The sequence below is a fragment of the Salvelinus sp. IW2-2015 genome, linkage group LG8, assembly GCF_002910315.2.
Source record: "Salvelinus sp. IW2-2015 linkage group LG8, ASM291031v2, whole genome shotgun sequence".
NCBI classification, from domain to species: Eukaryota; Metazoa; Chordata; class Actinopteri; order Salmoniformes; family Salmonidae; genus Salvelinus; species Salvelinus sp. IW2-2015.
In genome coordinates this window covers 19,842,188-19,867,501 of record NC_036848.1, presented here as the reverse complement: position 1 = coordinate 19,867,501, position 25,314 = coordinate 19,842,188, and the positions used below count along the sequence as shown (strand labels likewise).

At 41.5% G+C, this 25,314-nt stretch overlaps 1 protein-coding gene across 1 annotated transcript; it reads left to right on the top strand.

Annotated features, from left to right (window-relative positions):
* The first annotated feature begins 3,656 nt into the window (after nucleotides 1-3,656).
* LOC111967060 (leucine-rich repeat, immunoglobulin-like domain and transmembrane domain-containing protein 3) lies at nucleotides 3,657-24,324 on the top strand. Its single transcript, XM_023991964.1, has 4 exons — nucleotides 3,657-3,794; nucleotides 5,196-5,662; nucleotides 22,664-22,969; nucleotides 23,161-24,324. The coding sequence occupies exons 1-4, from the start codon at nucleotides 3,679-3,681 to the stop codon at nucleotides 24,207-24,209; spliced, it is 1,938 nt and encodes a 645-aa protein (XP_023847732.1). The 5' UTR covers nucleotides 3,657-3,678; the 3' UTR covers nucleotides 24,210-24,324.
* The last annotated feature ends 990 nt before the right edge of the window (nucleotides 24,325-25,314 follow it).

Sequence of the window (25,314 nt, the reverse complement as noted above, 5' to 3'; positions counted from 1 at the left end):
TTCTTGGCTAATAATGTAAGAAATAACTCACAAAAAAACGAAATACTGCAAAGTTGCTTAGGAGCTAGAAGCAGAGATGCCATATGTGTTTTTATTGAGCTGATGTTTTAATATATACATTTTTGTGGCACTTTGGGTTTTTGAAAAGCTTTTTACAGATAAAATGTAATATTATTGAGCAAGCATGTACAGTTAATTCGGAAAGTATTCAGGCCCCTTCCCTTTTCCCACATTTTGTTACGTTACGATCTAATTCTAAAATGTATTAAATACATGTTTTTCCTCATCAATATACACACAATACCCCATAATGACAAAGACGTGTTAAATAAAAAAAATGGAAATACCGTATTTACATAAGTATTCAGACCCTTTGCTATGAGACTCAAAATTGAGCTCAGGTGCATCCTGTATGTATCCTGTGCATCCTTTCCATGTATCATCCTTGAGATGTTTCTACAACTTGATTGGAGTCCACCTGTGGTAAATTCAATTGATTGGACATGATTTGGAAAGGCACACACCTGTCAATATACGGTCCCACAGTTGACAGTGCATTTCAGAGCAAAAACCATTGTGTCGAGGCACAGATCTGGAGAATGGTACCAAAAAAATTCTGCTGCATATTTAGATCCCCAAGAACAGTGGCCTCCATCATATTTAAGTGGAAAACGTTTGGAACCACCAAGACTCTTCCTAGAGCTGGCCGCCCAGCCAAACTGAGCAATAGGGGGTGAAGGGCCTTGGTCAGGGAGGTGACCAATAACCTGATGGCCACTCTGACAGAGCTCCAGAGTTCCYCTGTGTAGATGGGAGCACCTTCCAGAAGGACAAACATCTCTGTAGCACTCTACCATTTAGGCCTTTATGGTAGAGTGGGCAGACGGATGCCACTCCTCAGTAAAAGGCATAAGACAGCCCGTTTGGAGTTTGCCAAAAGGCACCTAAAGGACTGACACCATGAGAAACAAGATTCTCTGATCTGATGAAACCAAGATTGAACTCTTTGGCCTGAATGCCAAGCGTCACGTCTTAAGGAAACCTGGCACCATCCCTACGGTGAAGCATGGTGGTGGCAGCATCATGCTGTGGGTATGTTTTTCAGCGGCAGGGACTGGGAGACTAGTCAGGATAGAGGGAAAGATAAACGGAGCCAAGTACAGAGAGATCCTTGATTAAAACCTGCTCCTGAGTGCTCAGGACCTCAGACTAGTGTGAAGGACAACGACCCTAAGCACACAGCCAAGAAAACATAGGAGTGGCTTCGGGACAAGTTTCTGAATGTCCTTGAGTGGCCCAGCCAGAGCCCGGACTTCAACCCGATCTAACATCTCTGGAGAGACCTGAAAATAGCTGTGCAGCGACACTCTCCATCCAACCTGACAGAGTTTGAGAGGATCTGTAGAGAAGAATGGGAGAAACTCCCCAAATATAGGTGTGCCAAGCTTGTAGCGTCATACCCAAGAAGACTTGAGGCTGTAATTGCTGCCAAAGGTTCTTCAACAAAGTACTGAGTAAAGGGTCTGAAAACTTATGTTAATATGATATTTCAAAAAATGTATGTTTTTACTTTGTCATTATCTGGTATTGTGCGTAGATTGATGAGAGAAATCAATTATTTAATCAGTTTTATAATAAGGCTGTAACGTAACAAAATGTGGAAAAAGTCAAGGGGTCTGAATACTTTCCGAATGCACTGTATGTATGTATGTATGTATGTATGTATGTATGTATGTATGTATGTATGTATGTATGTATGTATGTATGTATGTATGTATGTATGTATGTATGTNTATGTATGTATGTATGTATGTATGTATGTATGTATGTATGTATGTATGTATGTATGTATGTATGTATGTATGTATGTATGTATGTATGTATGTATTGCTGTATTACCCACACAGGCAAAAGTACTACCCAACCAACTGCTATTCTACCACTAGATAACCTTCTTTCTCTTAGTCACGATCAAGCTAAGACCAGCAACAATTTGTTTCTGATCTACTCATAGCTAAATATATAAAAATCGCAAATCATGTATCACTATTCTGTTTTGTTGAGTAAACGTATCCATCTTTCCTAGAAATAAGTGTATTTTCATGTTCTCCATGCAATAGATGTGTGAAGTAGCTATTTCTACACAGTGGATTTGAACATCACGCCTTTTAGATTTAGATAACAGGCGCAGCTCATTCAAGATAATGTCACGACTTCCGCCGAAGTCGGTCCCTCTCCTTGTTCGGGCGGCAGTCGACGTCACCGGCCTTCTAGCCATCGCCGATCCACTTTTCATTTTCCATTTGTTTTGTCCTTGTCTTACACACCTGGTTTCAATCCCCCAATTACTTGTTCATTATTTAACCCTCTGTTCCACCATGTTGGTTGTCAGTGATTTGTTTATTGTATTGCGGTCCGTTATTGTGGACTTTTATTTGACGTGTATTGTGATTATTGTTGAGTAAATTGCGTACATTACTCATATCTGCTGTCCTGCGCCTGACTCATCTACACCAGCTACACACAGACGCAATACAGATACATTCTTCTTACATTACTGATATATTCACCTGGCACGTCACTGAAGGAAATCCTTATGTAAAATACCATATTGGCAGTACATTATATGCTTGATAATATTTCAACAAATATTAAATCTTTCAACTAATATCCCGACTCCCCCCAAATATCAGGCATAGCCATTAATTTTTTCAACATCAGCCCATACATTTCTAATATTTAAGCCCATTTATGTACTTTAATTAGCTTTTATAACTGCAAATACATCAAACACAAACTTAAATTGTCTCCTGTGGTCCATCAACTACATTACTCTAGACTGAGTTGAATATGGAACCTCAAGCACTACTTATGTCATAGTTTCCTGTGTGTGTGTGTATGGTGTGTTGTTCTGGAGGCCATGTTGTTGAGCTGTCAGTCCATGCCCAGTACAGTCTGGCCTCCCAAACACCCCCATCATCCCCTCCAGGGAGATAATCACTCCCCAGACTACAGCTTGCACCTTTGTGTCACTTGGAGCCCCTCACGCAACCTTAGGAAAGGCCCAACCAGTGTCAGCACGGCACGGCTAGTGCCATAACAGTGTAGGTTAGAAGAGCTGTAAGAGGAGTCAGCAGTGTAAAGGCATAGGGGCAGGCCAGGGCTGGATAGACTGACAAAGGCTGTGTGTGTGTGTGTGTGTGTGTGTGTGTGTGTTGTGTGTGTTGTGTGTGTGTTGTGTGTTGTGTTGTGTGGTGGTGGTGTGTGGTGTGTGTGTGTGTGCGTGCGTGCGTGCGTTGTGTGTGCGTGCTGCGGCGCGCGCGCGTGCGTGCGTGTGTGTGTGTTGGGGGGGGACCTCCCCTGGCAGAAGTGTGGTAGCCGATTAGCGCTCGTGACCCCAAGGCTGATTTCCATCCTCCCTGTCCTGGCTTGCGTGACCTAGTCTGCCTCGTAATATCCTACGCTAATCTGGTCTCACTGTCCTCCCCCTCCCCCTTCTCCCATCCTAATAATGGATCACCTGTAAGCACTTCTTGTGTGTTCAGGACTCAGGGACTATTCATATTTTTTCCTTTCTAAGATGATATTTTCGACCTTTCGAAATGAATTCGGATGTGTTTTCCTCTCCTCTTTCTCCTGACCTTGTGATGTGAGCACTTTCGGTTGATTTGGTGAACCATGCATCRTCTTCTCTACGCCCATGTCTTCTTGTGCTGCTTCAGTGTGGCCCATTCCTTCTGTCCTTCCCAGTGCACTTGTGTTTACCACGGACGGAGTGATGGAACGGGGACCAGGTATTTACGATTGTTTCTTAGAGGAYGGTGTCTATAGATATTTTATTATAGTGTAATCTGGACCCTTTTCCACAGATTTACAGCATCACTATCTTTTTAAAATGGTCCATGACTGTATAATAACTATCATAATTCATCAGTTTTATTGTGATTATTTTACCTGTTTTGCCATCTGGCAACTACGAAACATTTACATTTGGATTAATTATTATGTCAAGACAGTGGGTCCTTCTCAGTATTTATTTTAATTTTTATCAAATTCATTCATTCATTCTAGCAGACGTGTAGGAGGTTTGCTGTTTGTTTTCCCCTGGAAACTGGATTGTAGGTTTGATTGAATATACAGATATAGAGTAGTAGAACATGTGATCCAAAGGTCTCTAATAATTCACATAAGGCCCCTCTTAGATTTATTATGAGTTCAATAGAGGAGCACTTTTTTTTCTCTCTCAATATCTATCACACGTTTAGGATGGCCGGAATTCAAGAGTTCTGGACATTTTTGGAGTCTTGAAAAACAGTCTGCTTGCAAGTAGATAAAGGAAGAGGATGATAGAAAAACTTTTCTAAAGTTCCACAAGTATGTAAGAAATAAACTGTGCAGGTGGAAGCACAAAGTATAAGCCTACATGCCATCCAGCTCAGAGGTCTATAATCCTGGTCCGTTGTCTGGGCTTTTGTACCAGCCCAGCACTAACACACATGACTCAACATATTAAGTGCTGGATTATCAGATGAATCAGGTAGTTTAGTAGGCTACTGGGCTGAAACAAAATCCTGCACACCCTGTGGTTCTCAAGGACACAGACTGAACCCCTCCCCTGAATTGTAATCACTTATCTGACTAGACTTGATAGGCCGAAGCTATGTAATGGATCCCTAGATTTGACCAATCCAGAAAAATGATAACTCCATGGAACGGAGAGAGGAAAGATTTGTGATGCAAACTACATGACCAAAAGTATGTGGACAGCTGCTCGTCGAACATCTCATTCCAAAATCATGGGCATTAATATGGAGTTGGTCCCCCCTTTTGACGCTATAACAGCCTCCACTCTGTTGAAAGTCACTGAGTTATTCAGTAAGGCCATTCTACTGCCAATGTTTGTCTATGAAGATTGCATGGCTATGTGCTCGATTTCATACACCTGTCAGCAATGTGTGTGGCTGAAATAGCCGAATCCACACATTTAAGGGGGTGTCCACATTCTTTTGTATGTATAATTTTTATATTTTATTTATTTCACCTTTATTTACCCAGGTAGGCCAGTTGAGAACAAGGTCTCATTTTCAACTGCAACCTGGCCAAGATAAAGCAAAGCAGTGCAACAAAAACAACAACACAGAGTTACACATTAACAAACATATTTAAACCAAGTCCATGTTTTCTGTTCCTCTCAGATCGGTGCTATGCAATGACCCAGACATGTCCGACATTCCGGTCAACGTCCCCATAGATACGGTCAAACTGCGGGTGGAGAAGACGGCTGTGCGGCGCATCCCCACCGAGGCCTTCTACTACCTGAACGACCTGCGCTACCTGTGGATCACCTATAACTCTATCACCTCTGTGGACGCTGCCGCCTTCTACAACCTCAAGGTCCTCCACGAACTGCGTCTGGACGGGAACCTGTTTTCCACCTTCCCCTGGAAGTCCCTGAAGGAGATGCCCAGTCTGAGGACGCTGGATCTTCACAACAACCGCTTGACCACTGTGGCCGTGGAGGCTACCCCATACCTGGTCAACATCACCTATCTGGATATCTCCAGCAACAAGCTGACCACTCTGTCTTCGGACTTCGTGGATATCTGGCCGCCTTTCAATGGAATGCCCGTCTCCTCCAACTCGTCCCAGAAAGTGGTGCTAGGTAAGAGAACTGAGAATAGGGTGTGAGTGGGTGATATGGAGATGAGGGTTTAAGGTTAGGACTTAACACAACCTCACTAGCTACTGGTTGTGCATGCTTTTGCCCATCTCTAGCAAACTTGCTTCTACTGATCAGCTGCTCTTCAGGAAGACTTTGATTAGCTGACTCAGTTGTATTAGAGCAGGGCTGGAGCAAAACCCTGCACTCCCAGTGGCTCTCCAGGAGGTGGGTTGGCCACCCCTACAGCAAAGCAGGTATTCAGAGATAACAGAAGATGGGATTTACCTGCATAGGAGTGTGTAGAGTTGTTGGTCGTTACGTAGCCCATAAATGCATTGTGTATACTTAGTGACGGCTAACTTTAACCCAAAGGCATATTTCAATCTTCACATTGAGKTTCCAATACCTATTTGGGTAACTCTTTATTTGGAAAGTCCTACTATAGATGCTCAAAAAACTATCAACAGACTATCAACATCATGTCCACAACTTTTTGGAAGTGGACTTTAAGGTCCAGTACCTACAGGTTACCGGAGGYGTGTTCAACAAGGAGAATAGTTTGCGAACGTTCGCTAACGTTAGCAAATGCTCGTTAACGTATAATGAATATATACAGTTTGAGGCAACGAGGCTCAAAAAGGTAGCGGGCGACGAAGAGAAAATGGACTTTGCCGAGATGGATTCAAGTGAGTCGATATTATTTACATATGTATTGAAGACCTAAACGTAATAGACATTATATTCATCACGTATGGCTTTTCTACTTTGTGTCTATTGACCTTTCATATTATTTTGTTTAGGTTTTCCATCTTTTTTGACCCTCTTGACTTGTTGTAACGTTACAGGCGAGAGAGATGCACACTGGGGCTACTGGAGAAAAAGGTAAGCCAACTTGTAGCTAACTATCACAAAACAGTAACAGTATAGCGTGTAAATACTTAGCTAGCTAGCTATCTAGATACCCATCTGTTCATTTTTTTAGTTGATCAACAAATATGGATTTTGGTAATGAAATAGCCTAGCTAAAGATACAGTTAGCCATTCAACGTTATGTGATCTAGCTAACGCTAGCTAGCTAACAGTAAAAGTGAACCTAGCTAGCTAATGGTTTCCCATTTCATCTGTGGTTAGGTGTTACAAGATAATCATAGTTATGATTGTTAAGTTATGAAGTGAGGAGACACAGACACCATAGTTAGCTAGTAGGAAACATGAATGACTTTATCTGTCTTCAACACAGTATGTATCAACTCAGTCACCTTGCACCCCCTTACGGAGGGGGATCCCTTGCATTAACTGCAGTCGACTGTGGCATTTTGGATGCAGTAATTGTGGAGTAAGTTAAACTGCACTCCAGCTTCAGTTATRCAGCAAAATTACTGCAGTAAAAAAAAATATTTTGGACACAGTATTTGCACCATACCGCAGTTATACTGCACTCTAATTGCAATCTTGTTTCGTAAGGACAAATGTAACTACTCCCACAATTATTATAAACATTCACACCATCCTAAGGTTAACCATTACAAAATTGAATAAATCTGATCCTGTACCAGTGGTTAGGGGAGACTTGGACCTCCTCAGGTCTGAACCTGTCCAGGCACACAGGTCTCAGACCAGTCTCTATGTCCAACACAGACCACTAATAACAGGAACACATCCCACAATTATTATTGGGCAGTGTCAACTATACCATTTATAGATTTGTATTTAGTATATATACGAAAGTATGTGGACACCCTTTAAAATTAGTGCATTGGCTATTTCAGCCAAAAGTGTATAAAATCAAGCACACAGCCCTGCAATCTCCATAGACAAACATTGTCATTAGAATGGCCCGTACTGAAGCGCTCAGTTACTTTCAACGTGGCACCATCATTTTTATTGTAATTTATTTTTATTTACAATGATGGCATCCGATGCCAACTTTCCAAAAAGTCAGTTCGTCAAATTTCTGCCCTACTAGAGCTGCCCCAGTCAACTGTAAGTGCTGTTATTGTGAAGTGGAAACGTCTAGGAGCAACAACAGCTCAGCCGCGAAGTGGTACGCTACACAAGCTCACAGAACGAGACCTCCCAGTGCTGAAGAGCGTAGCGCATAAAAATCGKCTGTACAAAGCGAGGTCCATACAGAAATGGTTTGTCTAGATTTCTGTGGGAGAACTTGACTCGCCTGCACAGAGCCCTGACCTCGAACCCCATCGAACACCTTTGGGAGGAATTGGAACGCCGACTGCGAGCCAGGCCTTATCGCCCAAAACCAGTGCCTGACCTCACTAATGCTCTTGTGGCTGAATGGAAGAAAGTCCCTGCAGCAATGTTCCAACATCTAGTGGAAAGTCTTCCCAGAAGAGTGGAGGCTGTTATAGCAGCAAATGGGGGATCAACTCCATATTACTGTCCATGATTTTGAAATGAGATGTTTGACGAGCAGGTGTCCACATACTTTTGTTCATGTATTATATATAGCCTATATGAAGGAAGAGAAGCTTAGGCCTAACCCCAGAGAGATAGAGAAAGAGAGATAGAGATWTGCTGGTGGCAGGCTACAACACCAACATGCATTTCTTTATGTCAGATGGCTACTGCGTCTGCTATACAGATATAGATGTACAGAAGGAGGCTAATTTGTAAATTTTCTATCAGAATATTTTGTATAAAGATAAGCATTATATTGTTAGATTATAGGACTATCTATTGTAGGCCTGAAACAGTGATTGTGAAATTGAAGTAAATACTTATTATTTATTTTTTTATGAGCAGTGATTGTTAATTGAAGTCGATCATTGTTTCTCAATTTTATAGTCAATTAAATCCATTTTTTAAATGTTTTTCAATTTTATAGTCTTGTTATTTATGTATGCAATCTCATAGAAAATGTTTGTCTGTTTTCCCTGTCAGTTCTTATCTTGTTCTCTCTGCAAAACTAAGTTATTTCTGTAAAAGTTATTTTATTCCATTACATTCTACAGCATGTCAAGCACCTCAACCATTGAAAGTGCTATTACTTTAAACATGGACACCAGAAAAAATGTATCAACAACAATTATACATTTTTGAAGAGCAGGTGCATTATGTTGTCCCTCTTCTGGACAGCCTGGTTCCRGAGGGCCACAACCCACATTTTTTTAAGCAAATCAAAATATATTTTTGATTCTTCAAAGTAGCCACCCTTTGCCTTGATGACAGCTTTGCACACTCTTGGCTTTCTCTCAAACAGCTTCATGAGGTAGTCACCTGTAATGAATTTTAATTAACAAGCGAGCCTTGTTCCTTTTTAATGCGTTTGAGCAAATCAGTTGTGTTGTGACAAGGTAGGTGTGGTACACAGAAGATAGCCCTATTTGGTAAAAGACCAAGTCCATATTATGGCAAGAACAGCTCAAATAAGCAAAGAGAAATGACAGTCTGTCATTGCTTTAAGATATGAAGGTCAGTCAATGCGGAACATTTCAAGAACTTTGAAAGTTTCTTCAAGTGCAGTCGCAAAAACCATCAAGAGCTATATTGAAACTGACTCTCATGAAGACCGCCACAGGAAAGGAAGACCCAGAGTTACCTCTGCTGCAGAGGATAAGTTCATTAGAGTTACCAGCCTCAGAAATTGCAGCCCAAATAAATGCTTCACGGAGTTCAAGTAACAGACACATCTCAACATCAACTGTCCAGAGGAGACTGCGTGAATCAGCCCTTCGTGGTCAAATTGCAGCAAAGAAACCACTACTAAAGGACACCAATAAGAAGACGAGACTTGCTTGGGCCAAGAAACAATGGGCATTAGACCTTGTGGAAATCTGTCCTTTTGTCTGATGAGTCCATATTTGGGATTTTTGGTTTCAACCGCTGTGTCTTTGTGAGATGCAGAGTAGGTGAATGGATGATCTCTGCATGTGTGGTACCCAGCGTGAAGCATGGAGGAGGAGGTGCGATGGTGTGGGGGTGCTTTGCTGGTAACATTGTCAGTGATTTATTTAGGATTCAAGGCACACTTAACCAGCATGGCTACCACAGCATTCTGCAGCGATACACCATCCCATCTAGTTTGCGCTTAGTAGGACTATCAATTGTTTTTCAACAGGACAATGACCCAATACACCTCCAGACTGTGTAAGGGCTATTTGACCAAGAAGAAGTGTGATGGATTGCTGCATCAGATGACCTCAACCCAAAAAGATGGTTTTGGATGAGTTGGACCGCAGAGTGAGCAGCCAACAAGTGCTCAGCATATGTGGGAACTCCTTCAAGACAGTTGGAAAAGCATTACAGGTTATGCTGGTTGAGAGAATGCCAAGCATGTGCAAAGTTGTCATCAAGGCAAAGGATGGCTACAGTACCTTGAAGAATCTAAAATCTAAAATATATTTTGAATTGTTTAACACTTATTTTGGTTACTACATGATTCCATGTGTGTTATWGCATAGTTTTGATGTCTTTATTATAATTCTACAATGTCGGAAATGGTAAAAATAGAGAAAAACCCTTGAAAGAGTACGTGTGTCCAAACTTTTGACTGGTACTGTAAGACTGGTACTGCCCTAATGGATGAGGACCATGTTGAATGAGACCCAGTTAAATAAAGTTTAAATAAAAACATTTTAAAATGTTGTGGATGACTCAAGCATTGGCCATGATATCTGTGATTTTCTCCAGCAGCAGCATGTTCAGAAGTTGGAGCCTACTCCCTTTGCACTTTAACAGCCCAAAGGACGTCTCAATTTGGACTCGGGTGGATCTGCTTCAATCTCTTGTGCTCGTCCAATAGTTGACCATTGTCCCCGAATGGCACATGTAGATCCAGGCTTAGGGGATAAGCAGTAGCCCAAGAGGTGGTACTGCTCTGGCAGAGGGTGGGCCTTTACGTTTTTTGCCCGCATAGCCATGCCGCACACAGCTTGCAGCTGGAAGCTGGGCTGGCCTTTACGATTTATGTAGGCATCCCGTATTTCGGAAGGCCCCCTGATGGGAATGTGAGTGCCATCAACATGTATGCACCCAATCACACCAGGGAACCCTCTGATCCTCTSGAACCAAGCCTCCAGAACTAGAAACTGGGTGGGTGTTTGTCACTTTATGTAGGTGGTCATAAGCTGGTTCAGGCCATCTACTATTTGGAGCAGTTACTGGAGCAAAATCCCTTTGCAAAGAGGTCGGAAACGCCACAAAAACTCTGCTGTTTGGCCAACAGCCACAGAAAGGCCAACATGCGATCCTACAGGCGTTCTCCTCTGTATGGAACCAGAGGGTTGAGTTCCTCACACAATATCTGAAAAACAAAACAAAATTGTATTCTGTCATGTTAGTGTTTTGTCCTTCACCACTGTAACACAGAGGCAATTATTAACGATACAATTATCTATTGTTCATTATAGTCTTACTGTTCACAATGTAGGCTACATTTGAATTATGTGCCCTTTGTGGCAAGTGTTGATAGATAAGGGGCCTCATAAATAATATACAGTACTTACTGTATAACGTTGCAACGTCTGCTTCCAACTCACACTCTCAAATACGTAGATCCCCTGAACGCAGCTCACGCTCCAGATCCCAATCACCTGAATTCTGATGACCTGTTCACACACCTGTTTGTCATTATCACACACTATTTAGTTCCGTTCTTTGCACCCCATCATTGTGAGGTATTGTTTGTTTTGTGACACACTTCTATTCGGAGACCTGTTTTTCCCGTAGTTTTGATCCTCCCATGTATAATAGTTTTTTTCCTGCCTCACTAACAACGCCTTTTGCCTATTCCCTGCCTGTACTTTAGCCTATCGGATTTCCTGTTATCAACTTATTGCCTGATCTCCCGGACGACGTTACTAGCCTTTTCCCTGCCTGTATTGTTGCCTTTTTGGACCCCCTGTGTATGACCTTCTGCCTGCCCCTGGACCCAGCTACCTGCCTCCCCCTGCGGTCCCTTACAAATAAACACCTGCTGCGCCCTGCGCTTGAAACCAGCTCTCTGTCTCACATCGTGCTCATTACAAATGTGCATAAATAACAATTTTACTGATTATAAAGTAATTGGGTACGGTATTGCATTTTTATAGCCTATCAGTTATCACACCCCGGCCGTCTGGTTGGTTGACTGTACACCTCACCCAGCCAGCTGTCTGGACGGTCAACTAACTTGCTGGCTGGTGTGCATTTGCAATTACTTATAGATAGATAGCTAACTAGATGCTGCAATCATTGGGGATTTCAGTGACGCTTAACTTTATTAAGACTACTTTAATCAAAACAAAGAGGCCGTCTAGACATGCAAATTACCTGAAAGGTTTCCAAATCAAATTTTATTGGTCACATACACATGGTTAGCAGCTGTTAATGCGAAATGCTTGTGCTTCTAGTTCCGACAATGCACTAATATCTAACAAGTAATCTAACAAATTCACAACAACTAACTTACACACAGAAATGTAAAGGGATGAATACGAATATGTACATATAAATATATGGATGAGCGATGGCCGCGCGGCATAGGCAAGATGCAGTAGATGGTATAGAATACAGTATATACATATGAGATGAGTAATGTAGGATATTTAAACATTATTAAAGTGACGTTATTTAAAGTGACTAGTGATACTTTTATTAAGTCCATTAATTAAAGTGTCCAGAGATTTCAGTCTGTATGTTGGCAGCAGGCTCTCTATGTTAGTGATACACCATCCAAAGTGTAATTAGTAATTTCACCATGCTCAAAGGGAAATTCAATGTCTGCTTTTTTTATTTTTACCCATCTACCAAAAGGTGCCCTTCTTTGAGAGGCATTGGAAAAACTCACTGGTGTTTGTGGTTGAATCTGTGTTTGAAGTTCACTGCTCGACTGAGGGACTTTACAGATAATGTAGGTGTGGGGCACAGAGATACTGTAAAGTAGTCATTCAAAAATCATGTTTAACACTATTATTGCACACGGAGTGATTCCATGCAATTTATTATGTGACTTGTTAAGCACATGTTTTACTCTTGAACTTATTTAGGCTTACCATTCCAAAGGGGTTGAATACTTATTGACCTAAGATATTTCAAATCAAATGTTATTTGTCACATACACATGGTTAGCAGATGTTAATACGAGTATAGAGAAATGCTTGTGCTTCTAGTTCCGACAGTGCAGTAATATCTAACAAGTAATCTAACAATTCCCCAACAACTACCTAATACACACAAATCTAAAGGGGTGAATGAAAATATGTACATGTAAGTATATGGATGAGCAATAGATGGTGTAAAATACAGTATATACATGGGATATGAGTAATGTAAGATATGTTAATGTTATTAAAGTGGCATTATTTAGAGTGCATTGTATAAAGTGACTAGGGATCCATTTATTAAAGTGGCCAGTGATTGGGTCTCAATGTAGGCAGCAGCCTCTCTGAGTTAGTGATTGCTGTTTAGCAGTCTGATGGCCTTGAGATAGAAGCTGTTTTTCAGTCTCTCGGTCCCATCTTTGATGTACCTGTACTGACCTCGCCTTCTTGATGATAGCGGGGTGAACAAGCAGTGGCTCGGGTGGTTGTTGTCCTTGATGATCTTTTTGGCCTTCCTGTGACATCAGTGCTGTAGGTGTCCTGGAGGACAGGTAGTTTGATGCGTTGTGCAGACCGCACTACCCTCTGGAGAGCCTTGCGGTTGAGGGCGGTGCAGTTACCGTACCAGGTGGTGATACAGCCCGACAGAATGCTCTTGATTGTGCATCTGTAAAATTTAGTGAGTGTTTTAGGTGACAAGCCATATTTCTTCAGCCTGCTGAGGTTGAAGAGGTCGCTGTTGCTCCTTCTTCACCTCGCTGTCTGTGTGGGTGGACCATTTCAGTTTGTCCTTGATGTGTATGTCGAGGAACTTAAAACATCCCACCTTCTCTGCTACTGCCCCATCGATGTGGATGGGGGGTGCTCCCTCTGCTGTTTCATGAAGTCCACGATCATCTGACACCACACTCCGAGGGCCCTCACCTCCTCCCTGTAGACCGTCTCGTTGTTGTTGGTAATCAAGCCTACCACTGTCGTGTCGTCGCAAACTTGATGATTGAGTTGGAACCGTGCATGGCCACACAGTCGTGGAAGAATAAGGAGTACAGGAGCGGGCTGAGAACGCACCCTTGTGGGGCCCCAGTGTTGATGATCAGCAGGGTGGAGATGTTGTTTCCTACTTTCACCACCTGGGGGTGGCCCGTCAGAAAGTCCAGGACTCAGTTGCACAGGGCAGGGTCGAGACCCAGGGTCTCCCCCAGGTGGTGAAGGTAGGAAACAACATCTCCACCCTGCTGATCCTCAACACTGGGGCCCCTTAAGGGTGCGTGGTAGCAAAACGTCGATGTCCGCGACGGGGCTTGTTTTCTTTTTGTAATCTGTGATTGACTGCAGACCCTGCCACATACGTCTCGTGTTCGAGCCGTTGAATTGCGACTCTATTTTGTCTCTATACTGACTCTCTGCTTGTTTGATTGCCTTGCAGAGGGAATAGCTGCACTGTTTGTATTCGGTCATGCTCCTTGCCTTGATTAAAAGCAATGGTTAACGCTTTCAGTTTTGCGTGAATGCTTCCGCCAATCCACGGTTTCTGGTTAGGAAAGGTTTTAATTGTCACGGTGGATTCGACATCTCCGATGCACTTGCTAATAAACTCGCTCACACAGTCAGCATATACATCAATGTTGTTGTCTGAGGCTATCCGGAACATATCCCAGCCCACATGATCGAAGCAATCTTGAAGCGTGGAATCCGATTGGTCAGACCAGCTTTGGCTAGACCTGAGCACGGTCAGATATGCCGAAGGCAGGGCAGGGAGGGCTTTGTATGTATCGTGGGAAGTTAGAGKAGCAATGATCCAGAATGCGACTTTGACAACATATCCCGAGTGAGCCATGTTTCCTCGAAACAGAGAATGTTACAATCTCTGATGTCTCTCTGGAAGGCAAGTCATGCCCTAATTTCGTCCACCTTATCATCTTGAGATTGGACATTGGCGAGTAATATGTTCTGGAAGCGGTGGATGGTGTGCTCACCTTCTGATCTGACCAGTAGGCCACTCCGTCTGCCTCTCCTGCGGCGACCGTGTTGTTTTGGATCGGCCTCTGGGATAAGATCCCATGTCCAGGGTGAAGGTCCGAACAAAGGATCCGCATTAGGAAAGACGTATTCCTGGTTGTACTGTTGGTAATTTTACATAGCTTTTATATCCAATAGTTTTTCCCGGCTGTATATAATAACACTTGAGATTTTCTAGGCTCACAATGTAAGAAATAATACATAAAAAAACAAACAACTGCATAGTTTCCTAAGGACCTGAAGCGAGGCGACCATCTCTGTCGGCTCATCCGAAAATGAGACCAAAAGGCGAAGTCGTTGTAGCGAGGGATGACTTTCTCCATAACCATATAAATTTCATGAATAGAATGGGCGTCCCCATTTAAGTCCATAATGGCATAATGGGGGGACTGGCGGCTATTGAGATTGTACCCATAGGAGCACAGCAAGAAGCAAAAGCAAGACGCAAAATCAGGAAGTGTACCCATCAACATGTGCTGTGATTTGTTGATTCAACTCAACTGACATTACAAAAATTAAATTTCATTGCATAAGCCACATCAGTTAACATAATTTGAATAAACATTCTACATTACCATGGAAATTATTCTATCATGAGTTTACCAGTTAAATTGCCAGTGTTAGAGGTTCCAAGCCCATTCTATTCATTCTATTTCTCTATGCACATTAACATTGACTCACTTTTCGGTGTTGATACATTAAAATCTGCAGCCACTCCGTGACATCGGGAATAGGATCTGAAAAGTAATCCATTATGGCGGAAGCCATAGCTAAAGCCAACATTTTGCATGGTCGGTCCATTATGTTATCAGCAATAATAGCTAGAACTAACGGAATGCAATGTTTGTGCAAAACAAAAATTGAAGTTATCATGCAATGATAGTCCTTTCTGACCCCTGGCTTTGACAAATCTAATTTGCTATTTTTCCATGCTTCGATTTGCACAAACATGCCATGTATTTTGGGCTTTACACTAAATCTCACAGATTGTGAAGGTGTCTGAAGGTGTAAGCAGGCCCACAGATGTACTCAACTTTGAATTGACATGTCAAATGCTGAATAGAAAGCTGATGTACCCACTGATGTATCCATCTTTAAGAGCATTCGGATACAATAAAGCATAACAAATAAATACATGGGGACTTGGTTAGGGACTTACAGTTACAATGGGACATTCATTTAAAAAAACGTAATTAATGAATTATTGATAATTAAGCAATAAGGCTCGAGGGGGTGTGGTATATATGGCCTATAAACTGAACCATGGCTAAGGACTGTTCTTAAGCACGACGCAACGTGGAGTGCCTGGATACAGCCCTTAGCCGTGGTATATTGGCAATATACCAAAAATACCTGATATGCCTTATTGCTATCACAAATTGGTTACCAATGTAACCCGTTTATAATATACTATACTCTTTGTGATATACTCTTCAGATCACAACATGTACAATAGACACCTATCAACTAAGCCAGCTGCAAAATATGGACTTCATTATGACTGAAGAAATATGTATAGACTGTTATGACTGAAGATTGTCCGGCTTAAAGAAAACACTCCCTCTTCCACTCTCTGTCTGAGAACTAGCTTGAAGAGTGGGGTACAGCGGCGGCCGCTGATTGGCTGAATACCCAGGGCACGAGGTGGTTGGATTTGTCAACAAAGCAGCATGACAGAAATAGGATGGCAAGTTTTTGAACTACCGGAGCGTTTCTGTGAGAAGATAATGTATATAAAGTGATCTGTGAGAAGATAATGTATATAACGTGATCTGTGAGAAGATAATGTATATAACGCGATCTGTGAGAAGATAATGTATATAACGTGATCTGTGAGAAGATAATGTATATAACGTGATCTGTGAGAAGATAATGTATGTAAGTTATCTGTGAGAAGATAATGTATATAACGTGATCTGTGAGAAGATAATGTATATAACGTGATCTGTGAGAAGATAATGTATATTAAGTGATCTGTGAGAAGATAATGTATATTAAGTGATCTGTGAGAAGATACTGTATATAAAGTGATCTGTGAGAAGATCATGTATATAAAGTGATCTGTGAGAAGATACTGTATATAAAGTGATCTGTGAGAAGATCATATATATAAAGTGATATGTGAGAAGATAATGTATATGGAGTGATCTGTGAGAAGATAATGTATATAAAGCGATCTGTGAAAAGATAATGTATATAAAGTGATCTGTGAGAAGATAATGTATATAAAGTGATCTGTGATAAGATAATCTATATAAAGTGATCTGTGAGAAGATAATGTATATAAAGTGATCCGTGCATTTGAACAACAGCATTTCACTTTCGCATGTCAAAAACGGAATTACCACTGCTGCACATGCTGCAACTGTTTTTAAGAGATTAGATTATACCACACTGAACAAAAATATAAACGCAACATGTAAAGTGTTGGTACCATGTTTCGTGAGCTGAAATAAAAAATCATTTAAAAAATTCAAACGCACAAAAAACGTATTTGCTTCAAAATGTTTTGCACAAAGTTGATCACATCCTTGTTAGTGAGCATATCTCCCCAGTGGGAGAAAGACTGCATCCTATTTGCTATCACAGTGCCATCCATTTTGTCACCGAAGCCCCATATACTACCAACCACTGCGACCTGTATCCTCTCATTGGYTGGTCCTCACTACATATTCGTCGCCAAACCCACTGGCTCCAGGTCATCTATAAGTCTTTGCTAGGTATATCTCCGCCTTATCTCAGCTCACTGGTCACCATAGCAATACCCACCTGTAGCACGCTCTCCAGCTGGTATATTTCACTGGTCATCCCCAAAGCCAACACCTCCTTTGGCCACCTTTCCTTACAGTTCTCTGCTGCCAATTACTGGAACAAATTGCAAAAATCACTGAAGTTGGAGACTTATATCTCCCTCACTAACATTAAGCGTCAGCTGTCAGAGCAGCTTACCGATCGCTGCAGCTGTACACAGCCCATCTGTAAATAGCCCATCCAAACAACGACCTACCTCATCCTCATATTTGTTTGAGTTTTTCTGCTCTTTTGCACACTAGTATTTCTACTTGCACATCGTCATCTGCACATATATCACTCCAGTGTAAATTGCTAAATTGTAATTACTTCGCCACTATTGGCCTATTTATTGCCTTACCTCCTTACTTCATTTGCACTGTATACAGATTTTTTTTCTATTGTGTTATTGACTGTATGTTTGTTTATCCCGTGTGTAACTCTGTGTCGTTGTTTTTGTCGCACTGCTGTGCTTTATCTTGGCAGGGTCGCAGTTGTAAATGAGAGCTTGTTCTCAACTGGCCTATCTGGTTAAATAAAGGTGGAAAAAATAAATAAAAAAAGACATGGCTGCACCCCTGCCCTGGGCCCTGAATTAATTTATTTACATTTACTGATTTCCTTATATGAACTGTGACTCTGTAAAATCTTTGAAATTGTTGCATGTTGTGTTTATATTTTTGTTCAGTGTATATAGAACAGGCAGCAAGCTCACGAACAAACGAGTGCACCAGGGAGAATGGTCGTCACTAGTTACCACAGCTACAAAGTCATAAAGTCCGCCTATTTCTACAATTTCTCAAATTAAAATGTGATTTTAAACCTAACCTTAACCCTAACACTAACCACACTACTAACCTTATGCCTAACCCTAACCTTAAATGAATACCAAATAGGTCATTCTTGTTTTCATGAATTCTTACAATATAGGCCCTAGACTGTTTTGACTTGGCTGTGGCTGTGGTAACTACTGGAAACCAGCGAGAATGCCACATGCATGCAGATGCAATAAGTGGAAACACATTGTCTAACTGGAGATAGCTAACTAACATAATGTCACAAAACATTATGCGCTAGACAGTTACATTTCATTCTGAAATAACTTAATATTTCAGAGTTAGTGAGATATTAGTTTAAAAAGACTAGACATTGGCATGGGAGCTAACCAGATCCGTGATGAGAAGGTTCTAGCTAGTGTATCCCTCTGTCCTTTGACTCTTGTTGGATGTAGTTGTCCGGTTTATCAGGTCCTAGGACTCCATGACTGTTATGATTATTTATTTACAGGTTAATTACAATTTGCTTTTTGCTTTAGGGTCATCTGTACCTGATAGAGCAGATCTAGTCTCAAGTGTGGAAGTAAGCCGTCTGGCACGAGAGACTCATTGGGTTGGACACCAGAGCAGACCCTGAAGTTCTGACTGAACGGATGCACATTTGAGCGCCCCAGGATGGTCTTTGTGCTGTTTACTTTGTGCTGTTATAATTTATGCTATGAAATCCTGCTATTTCACTGGGGCAGTTCCCCCTCACAGCAAATAGCTGGCAAAACAATCCAAGCAATGTTTGCACGACCTATGCTCCCCACAGAGGCAGAGCTGCTGCTGCTGGCTGTCACTGAGGGGCAAATTAGTACGTAACTAAATAGCTTGTTTTAAACAATATCTTTTTGAAACAGAAACATTTGCAAATTTACCACGCTTTTATGAGCATTTAAAACATAATCCATTAATTATATAATCAATTAGTTTTTATTCAAATATTTGTACTTATTTTTTAGACCAATTGCAAAAAAAAAAAAAAAATGTTTTAACCAATCATAAGTGGGGCACAGCCCATAATGCCCAATGGGCGGGCCGCCACTGGTGGGGTAATGGGGTGTTTAAGGACAGGCTATTTTATCCCTGACGAAAAAGCTTGTTGTACTGTATGCCCTGGCGGACTGGAAGGAGAAACAAGATTAGCTTTTCCCTAAGACACACAATGTCCCATGTACAGAATATAGACACCTCCCGTACCATCACATGATAGAATACCCTTTTCAGCACTGTTCAGAGGTTGGCCCTCTTCTATTTTTTTTTTTTTTTGAACTTCTTCTATTTTCTAATAATTGCACCAACAGTTGCAGATGCAAATTAATTACTTAAAAATCATACAATGTGATTTTCTGGATTTTTGATTCCGTCTCTCACAGTTGAAGTGTACCTATGATAAAAATTACAGACCTCCACATGCTTAGTAAGTAGGAAAACCTGCAAAATCGGCAGTGTATCAAATACTTGTTCTCCCCACTGTAATGCATTCGGAAAGTATTCAGACACCTTGACTTTTTTCACATTTTGTTACGTTACAGCCTTATTCTAAAATGTATTAAATTGTTTTCCCCCCTCATCAATCTCCACACAATACCCCATAATGACAAAGCAAAAACAGGTTTTTAGAATTTATGTTTGCAATTGTATAAAAAAAARAAAATGATATGACATTTACATAAGTATTAAGACCCTTTACTCAGTACTTGTTGAAGCACCTTTGGCAGCGTTTATAGCCTTGAGTCTTCTTGGGTATGACATTACAAGCTTGAAACACCTGTATTTGGGAAGTTTCTCAAATTCTTCTCTGCAGATTTTCTCAAGCTCTGTAAGGTTGGATGGGGAGCATCACAGCACAGCTTTTTTTCAGGTATCTTTTCAGGTCTCTCCAGAGATGTTCGACCAGGTTCACGTCTGGGCTCTGGCTGGGCCACTCAAGGACATTCAGAGACTTGTCCCAAAGCCACTCCTGTGTTGTTTTGGCTGTGTGCTTAGGTTCATTGTCCGGTTGGAAAGTGAACATTTCCCCAGTCTGAGGTCCTGAGCGTTCTGGAGCAGGTTTTCAGGATCTCTCTGTACTTTGCTCCGTTCATCTTTCCCTCAATCCTGACTAGTCTCCCAGTCCCTGAAGCTGAAAGAATCTCCAAAGCATGATGCTGCCACCACCATGCGTCACCATAGGGATGGTGCCAGGTTTCCTTAAGACGTGACGCTTGACATTCAGGACAAAGAGTTCAATCTTGGTTTCATCAGACCAGAGAATGTTGTTCCTCATGTCGTGTGTGTGTGTGTTGTGTGTGTGTGTGTGGTGTGTGTTGTGTGTGTGTGTGGTGTGTGTGTGTGTGTGTGTGTGTGTGTGGTGTGTGGTGTGTGTGTGTGTGTTGTGTGTGTGGTGTGTGTGTGTGTGTTGTGTGTGTGTGTGTGTGTGTGTGTGTGTGTGTGTGAGAGAGATGCGAGAGAAGGAGAGAGTGAGAGAGAGTTTGTGTATGTGTGTTCATTGTGTGTTTGAGGTACACTGAACATTTTTTATTCTTGGGTGAATTGAAATTTACAAAAAAAAGAAACAACATATAATTGCATGTCATTCGATGATTTGTTAATTTCATTATACACAAACATTTTAACTCAATGATATGACGTAGATGGAGAAAGTAAACTGCAGAGTGGGTACATTTCTGCCACAACTAAGAGCGCTGAAGCATGATGATCAACTTCTCCGCTGTTCTGGAGCCCTGGCTACTACACTGTACACAACGTGAAGCAAACCTGTGCACATGAGCAGATACTTTGTGTGACTATGTGAGTCTACCTTTAACAACAAATCCAAGTTAATATTGTGCTCAAAATGTAAGTATCTTGATGTGGGAGAGAGAAAGAGAGAGAACATCGAGGGATTTATTTACTCAATTTTAATAATATTTCTATAAACTTAATAATTCTAAGTTCTTGCAACAATGTGCCACGGGGCTCTGTTTTTAGAGGATTGTGGGTAATTCAAAATGTTTAGACTTGATAATTTGACATAACGTTTTATGCATGTTTTAAGAAATAAAATTGTATTTCTACTTTAGTATTAAGCAGCCTGCTGTGTCATGAGGTGTAATGGATCATGATGAACGGATATCAAAACTGTCAGGCAAATTGACGTTCAATGATGAGACCACCGATTTCTACAATCACCACTCTTCATGACAGAGGCAATCACAGCATGCTGCAACACTGTGGTTCTGCCTCCAATTTTTTCATATTTTTTAAATTTAGCTAGGCATTAAGAAYAAATTCTTATTTACAATGACAGCCTACCCCGGCCAAACCCTAACCCGGATGATGCTGGGCCAAACCCTAACCCGGATGATGTTGGGCCAATTGCGCTCCGCCCTATGGGACTCCCAATCATGCACGGCTGTGATACAGCCAGAACCAAACCAGGGTCTGTAGTGACGCCTCTAGCACTGAGATGCAGTGCCTTAGACCGCTACACCCCTCGGGAGCCCATTACTGCTGGTGGATTGAGCACTGTGCTCAACAATGACAGACAAAGTGGGTTAAAATGGCAAATGATCAAATACATTAAACAATGTTAAAATTGTGTTTGTGAAACACTAACATTTTGGGTTTACTACTCAATAATAGTTTGTGTAATTGTGTTGCCTTGAAGGGACAGTGCAATCAAAAACGTGATTTTCCTGTAGTTTTTAATGATAATTCCACACTGTGAAATTGTGAAAATGATGATAGTGTCCTAAAATTTCATTATGTTCTGGTGGAATGGAGTTTTTGGCCCACAACATGACATCACAATCTGATCTGATTTCTGACCAATGATCAGTCATCTTTTATTTGCATATGTATCCTCCTACTTTGAAGGGGTAAGCGGTTTGGTAAATCTGATCATTGCAGAAGGATGGCTCAGTTGTGACACTACTGTATGCATACCTAGAATCAGAACACTGAATTACAATTCTAGCTGTTCAAAAAAGTAACTATGTATAGTCTTTGTTCTATAATTTGGGTGGAAATATTTATGAACATGGAAATCATAGCATATTATGCAGTGAATGTTTTTGTTGAATTTAGGTATGTACAATGTGTATAGAGATGAGAACATATCATGTTAGAGTTATACTTCAACTAAAATACAAAATGTGTATAATTTGTGTATGAGCTAGGAGAAACTGCAATTTACGTTAATAGCCACATTAGCATTAGCATTGATCATAACATTGTTTGCATGTTCTTAATCTCGGATCCACTGCCATGTTCCTAAACTTTTCACAAACATAAATGTAAGTTGAATTTAACATAACAGTCACAAACATTTCCACTTTTGTCCTCTGCAGGTCTTCAGGACAACCCGTGGGTCTGCGACTGCAGGATCTCAAAGCTGATCGAGCTTTCCAAAATGTCTGACACGTCAGTGGTACTAATGGACCAGTTCCTGTCTTGCAGCGAGCCTGAAAACCTGGCTGGTGTTATGTTCCAAAGGGTGGAACTGGACCAATGTCTCAAGCCATCCGTCATGATGTCAGCCACCAAGATCACAGCCTCGGTGGGTAGCAACGTGCTCCTGCGCTGTGACGCCACGGGTTACCCCACGCCTACCCTCATCTGGACTACTTCAGATGGCTCACGTGTCAACAACACAGGTATCAACAGTGAAACATTTTATTATAAGAAAACGCATACAGTGTGTTATTCAACATGTTTATCAAAAATTGTTTTAAATGAACAAATTCCTTTGTTAAGATTTACTTATGTTCTACAGTTGTGATTCAATAAAATAATCTCTACATCTTGGCAATGATTAAGTATTTGCATTTTCATGATCTACCTATAGTTGTCCAGGAGTCTCCAGGAGAGGGTGTCCGATGGTCCATCATCAGCCTGAATGGGGTCTCGTACAAAGACAACGGGGAGTACAGCTGCAAGGCTAAGAACTTCGCCGGCAACGCAGAGGCTGCCATTACCCTGTCTGTGGCAGGTTATGTCACRACAAACATGCCTCCAGAGAGGCCCGACATAGAGGCTGCAAGGAATAGCCCATCCACAACGTCCTCTGCTCCGGAAACTGGCTTCTCAAACTCCCCTAGCGCCCCATCTACCACCACCGCCCCACCCACGACCACGCATCCAGCCATCTTGCCACCCATCCTCACCAAGAAGAAACCCACGCCCAGCAACGTGCAGCAGATAGCACCATCCAAACCATCCGAGATTGCGCAAGGCAGCGACAGGAAGCTAGCGGCGGATCAGAGTGAAAAGAAAGATGCTTCCAAGTCTGTCCAAGATCTTGAGATCGTGGAGGAAACGCAGGATAGCGCAGTTCTACTCTGGACGACCGAAGGTTTGCCGAGCAATACACCTCTCACCGTTGTTTACTCCACTTATGATGAGGAGGACAACTCCAAAAGGACAATGGATACCGATGCTGGGAGTGGCAAAGTTCTACTTGAAGGCTTGACTTCTGGAATGAGGTACCAGGTCTGTCTGGTTTCCAAGGGAAGTGCCGCGGGAAAAGACCCCTGTATCAATTTCTTCACCCTGGACCTTGTTGAGGACAATGCTGCGAACAAGCTGCTGATGATCATCAGCAGCTTTGCCTGCGCAGTGGCTTTACCTGTCATTGGTTTGCTGGTCTACAAGATCCTCTCACTCTATTGCAGGAGCAATGTGCCTTCTTCGGACGAGGAGCTATCKAAAGACACGTATGTGAAGTTTGAGACGATATCAATGAAGCAGAGGACCTTGCACGCTAATCCCGCTGAATTGTGGACCTACAGGCAGACCAAGGAGTCCCAAGAGAGGATGCTCCTCTGCTCCAGGTCGAGCATTGACTCACAAATGACATACAAGAGTGACAGTTCCAGATCAGAATTTTTGTGCTAGCGTTAGATTAAGAATCTACATGACTCGAAAGTTAATACAAACTCTGGAGATCTTTTTGAGGAAAACTACAAGGTTTTGCGTGTTCAAAGCTTTATGACAATAATTGCCAGATGAATCACTGTTTGTTACAGCCTTAATTTTGTTGTAAAAAAAACKAACTTTGWGATACAGTAAGCTCCAAAAGTATCGGGACAGTGACAAATGTTTTGTTGTTTTKTACTCCAGCAATTTGGATTTGAAATGATACAATGACTATGAGGTTAAAGTGCAGACTGTCAGCTTTAATTTGAGGGTGAACTGTTCAGAAATTACAGCACTTTTTGTATATAGTCCCTCCAAAAGTATTGGGACAAATTCACTTATATGTGTATTAAAGTAGTCAAACCTGTATTATATGGTCCCATATTCCTAGCACGCAATAATTATATGTTGGATGCATTTGCTGTTTGTTTTGGTTGTATTTCAGATTATTTTGTGCCCAATAGAAATTAATGGTAAATTATGTATTGTGTCATTTTGGAATCACTTCAATTGTAAATAAGAAAAGAGTATGTTACTAAACACTTCTACATTAATGCGGATGCTACCATGGTTACGGATAGTCCTGAAAGAGTTGTGAATAATGATGAGTGAGAAAGTTACAGACCGGCAAGACATGCTAACCTCTGACCATTGCAATAACATGGGAGGTTAGCATTTTGTGGCGGGTATGAAATTTATGCCTCCATAACTTTCTCACTCATCATTATTCACTATTCATTAAGGATTATCCGTAATCATGGAAGCAAGTGTTTAGAAACATATCCTATTCTTATTTACAATAAAAGTGACTCCAAAATGATGCAATACCTTACTAGACATTCATTATTATTGGGAACAAAATAATCTGAAACACAACCAAAATAAAAAGCAGCAAGTGCATCCAACAAATGAGTAGAATCACAGGCTTGATGTWGTCATTGCATGCTATGAATATTGGACCAAATACTTAACTTTTTACTCTTTTAATAGTGGCACCGTAATGGCACCGGAGGGAGGCTGATGTTTTATAGGCTCCTAACCAACTGTGCTATTTTGTTTATTTTTGTTTATTTTTTGTAATTTG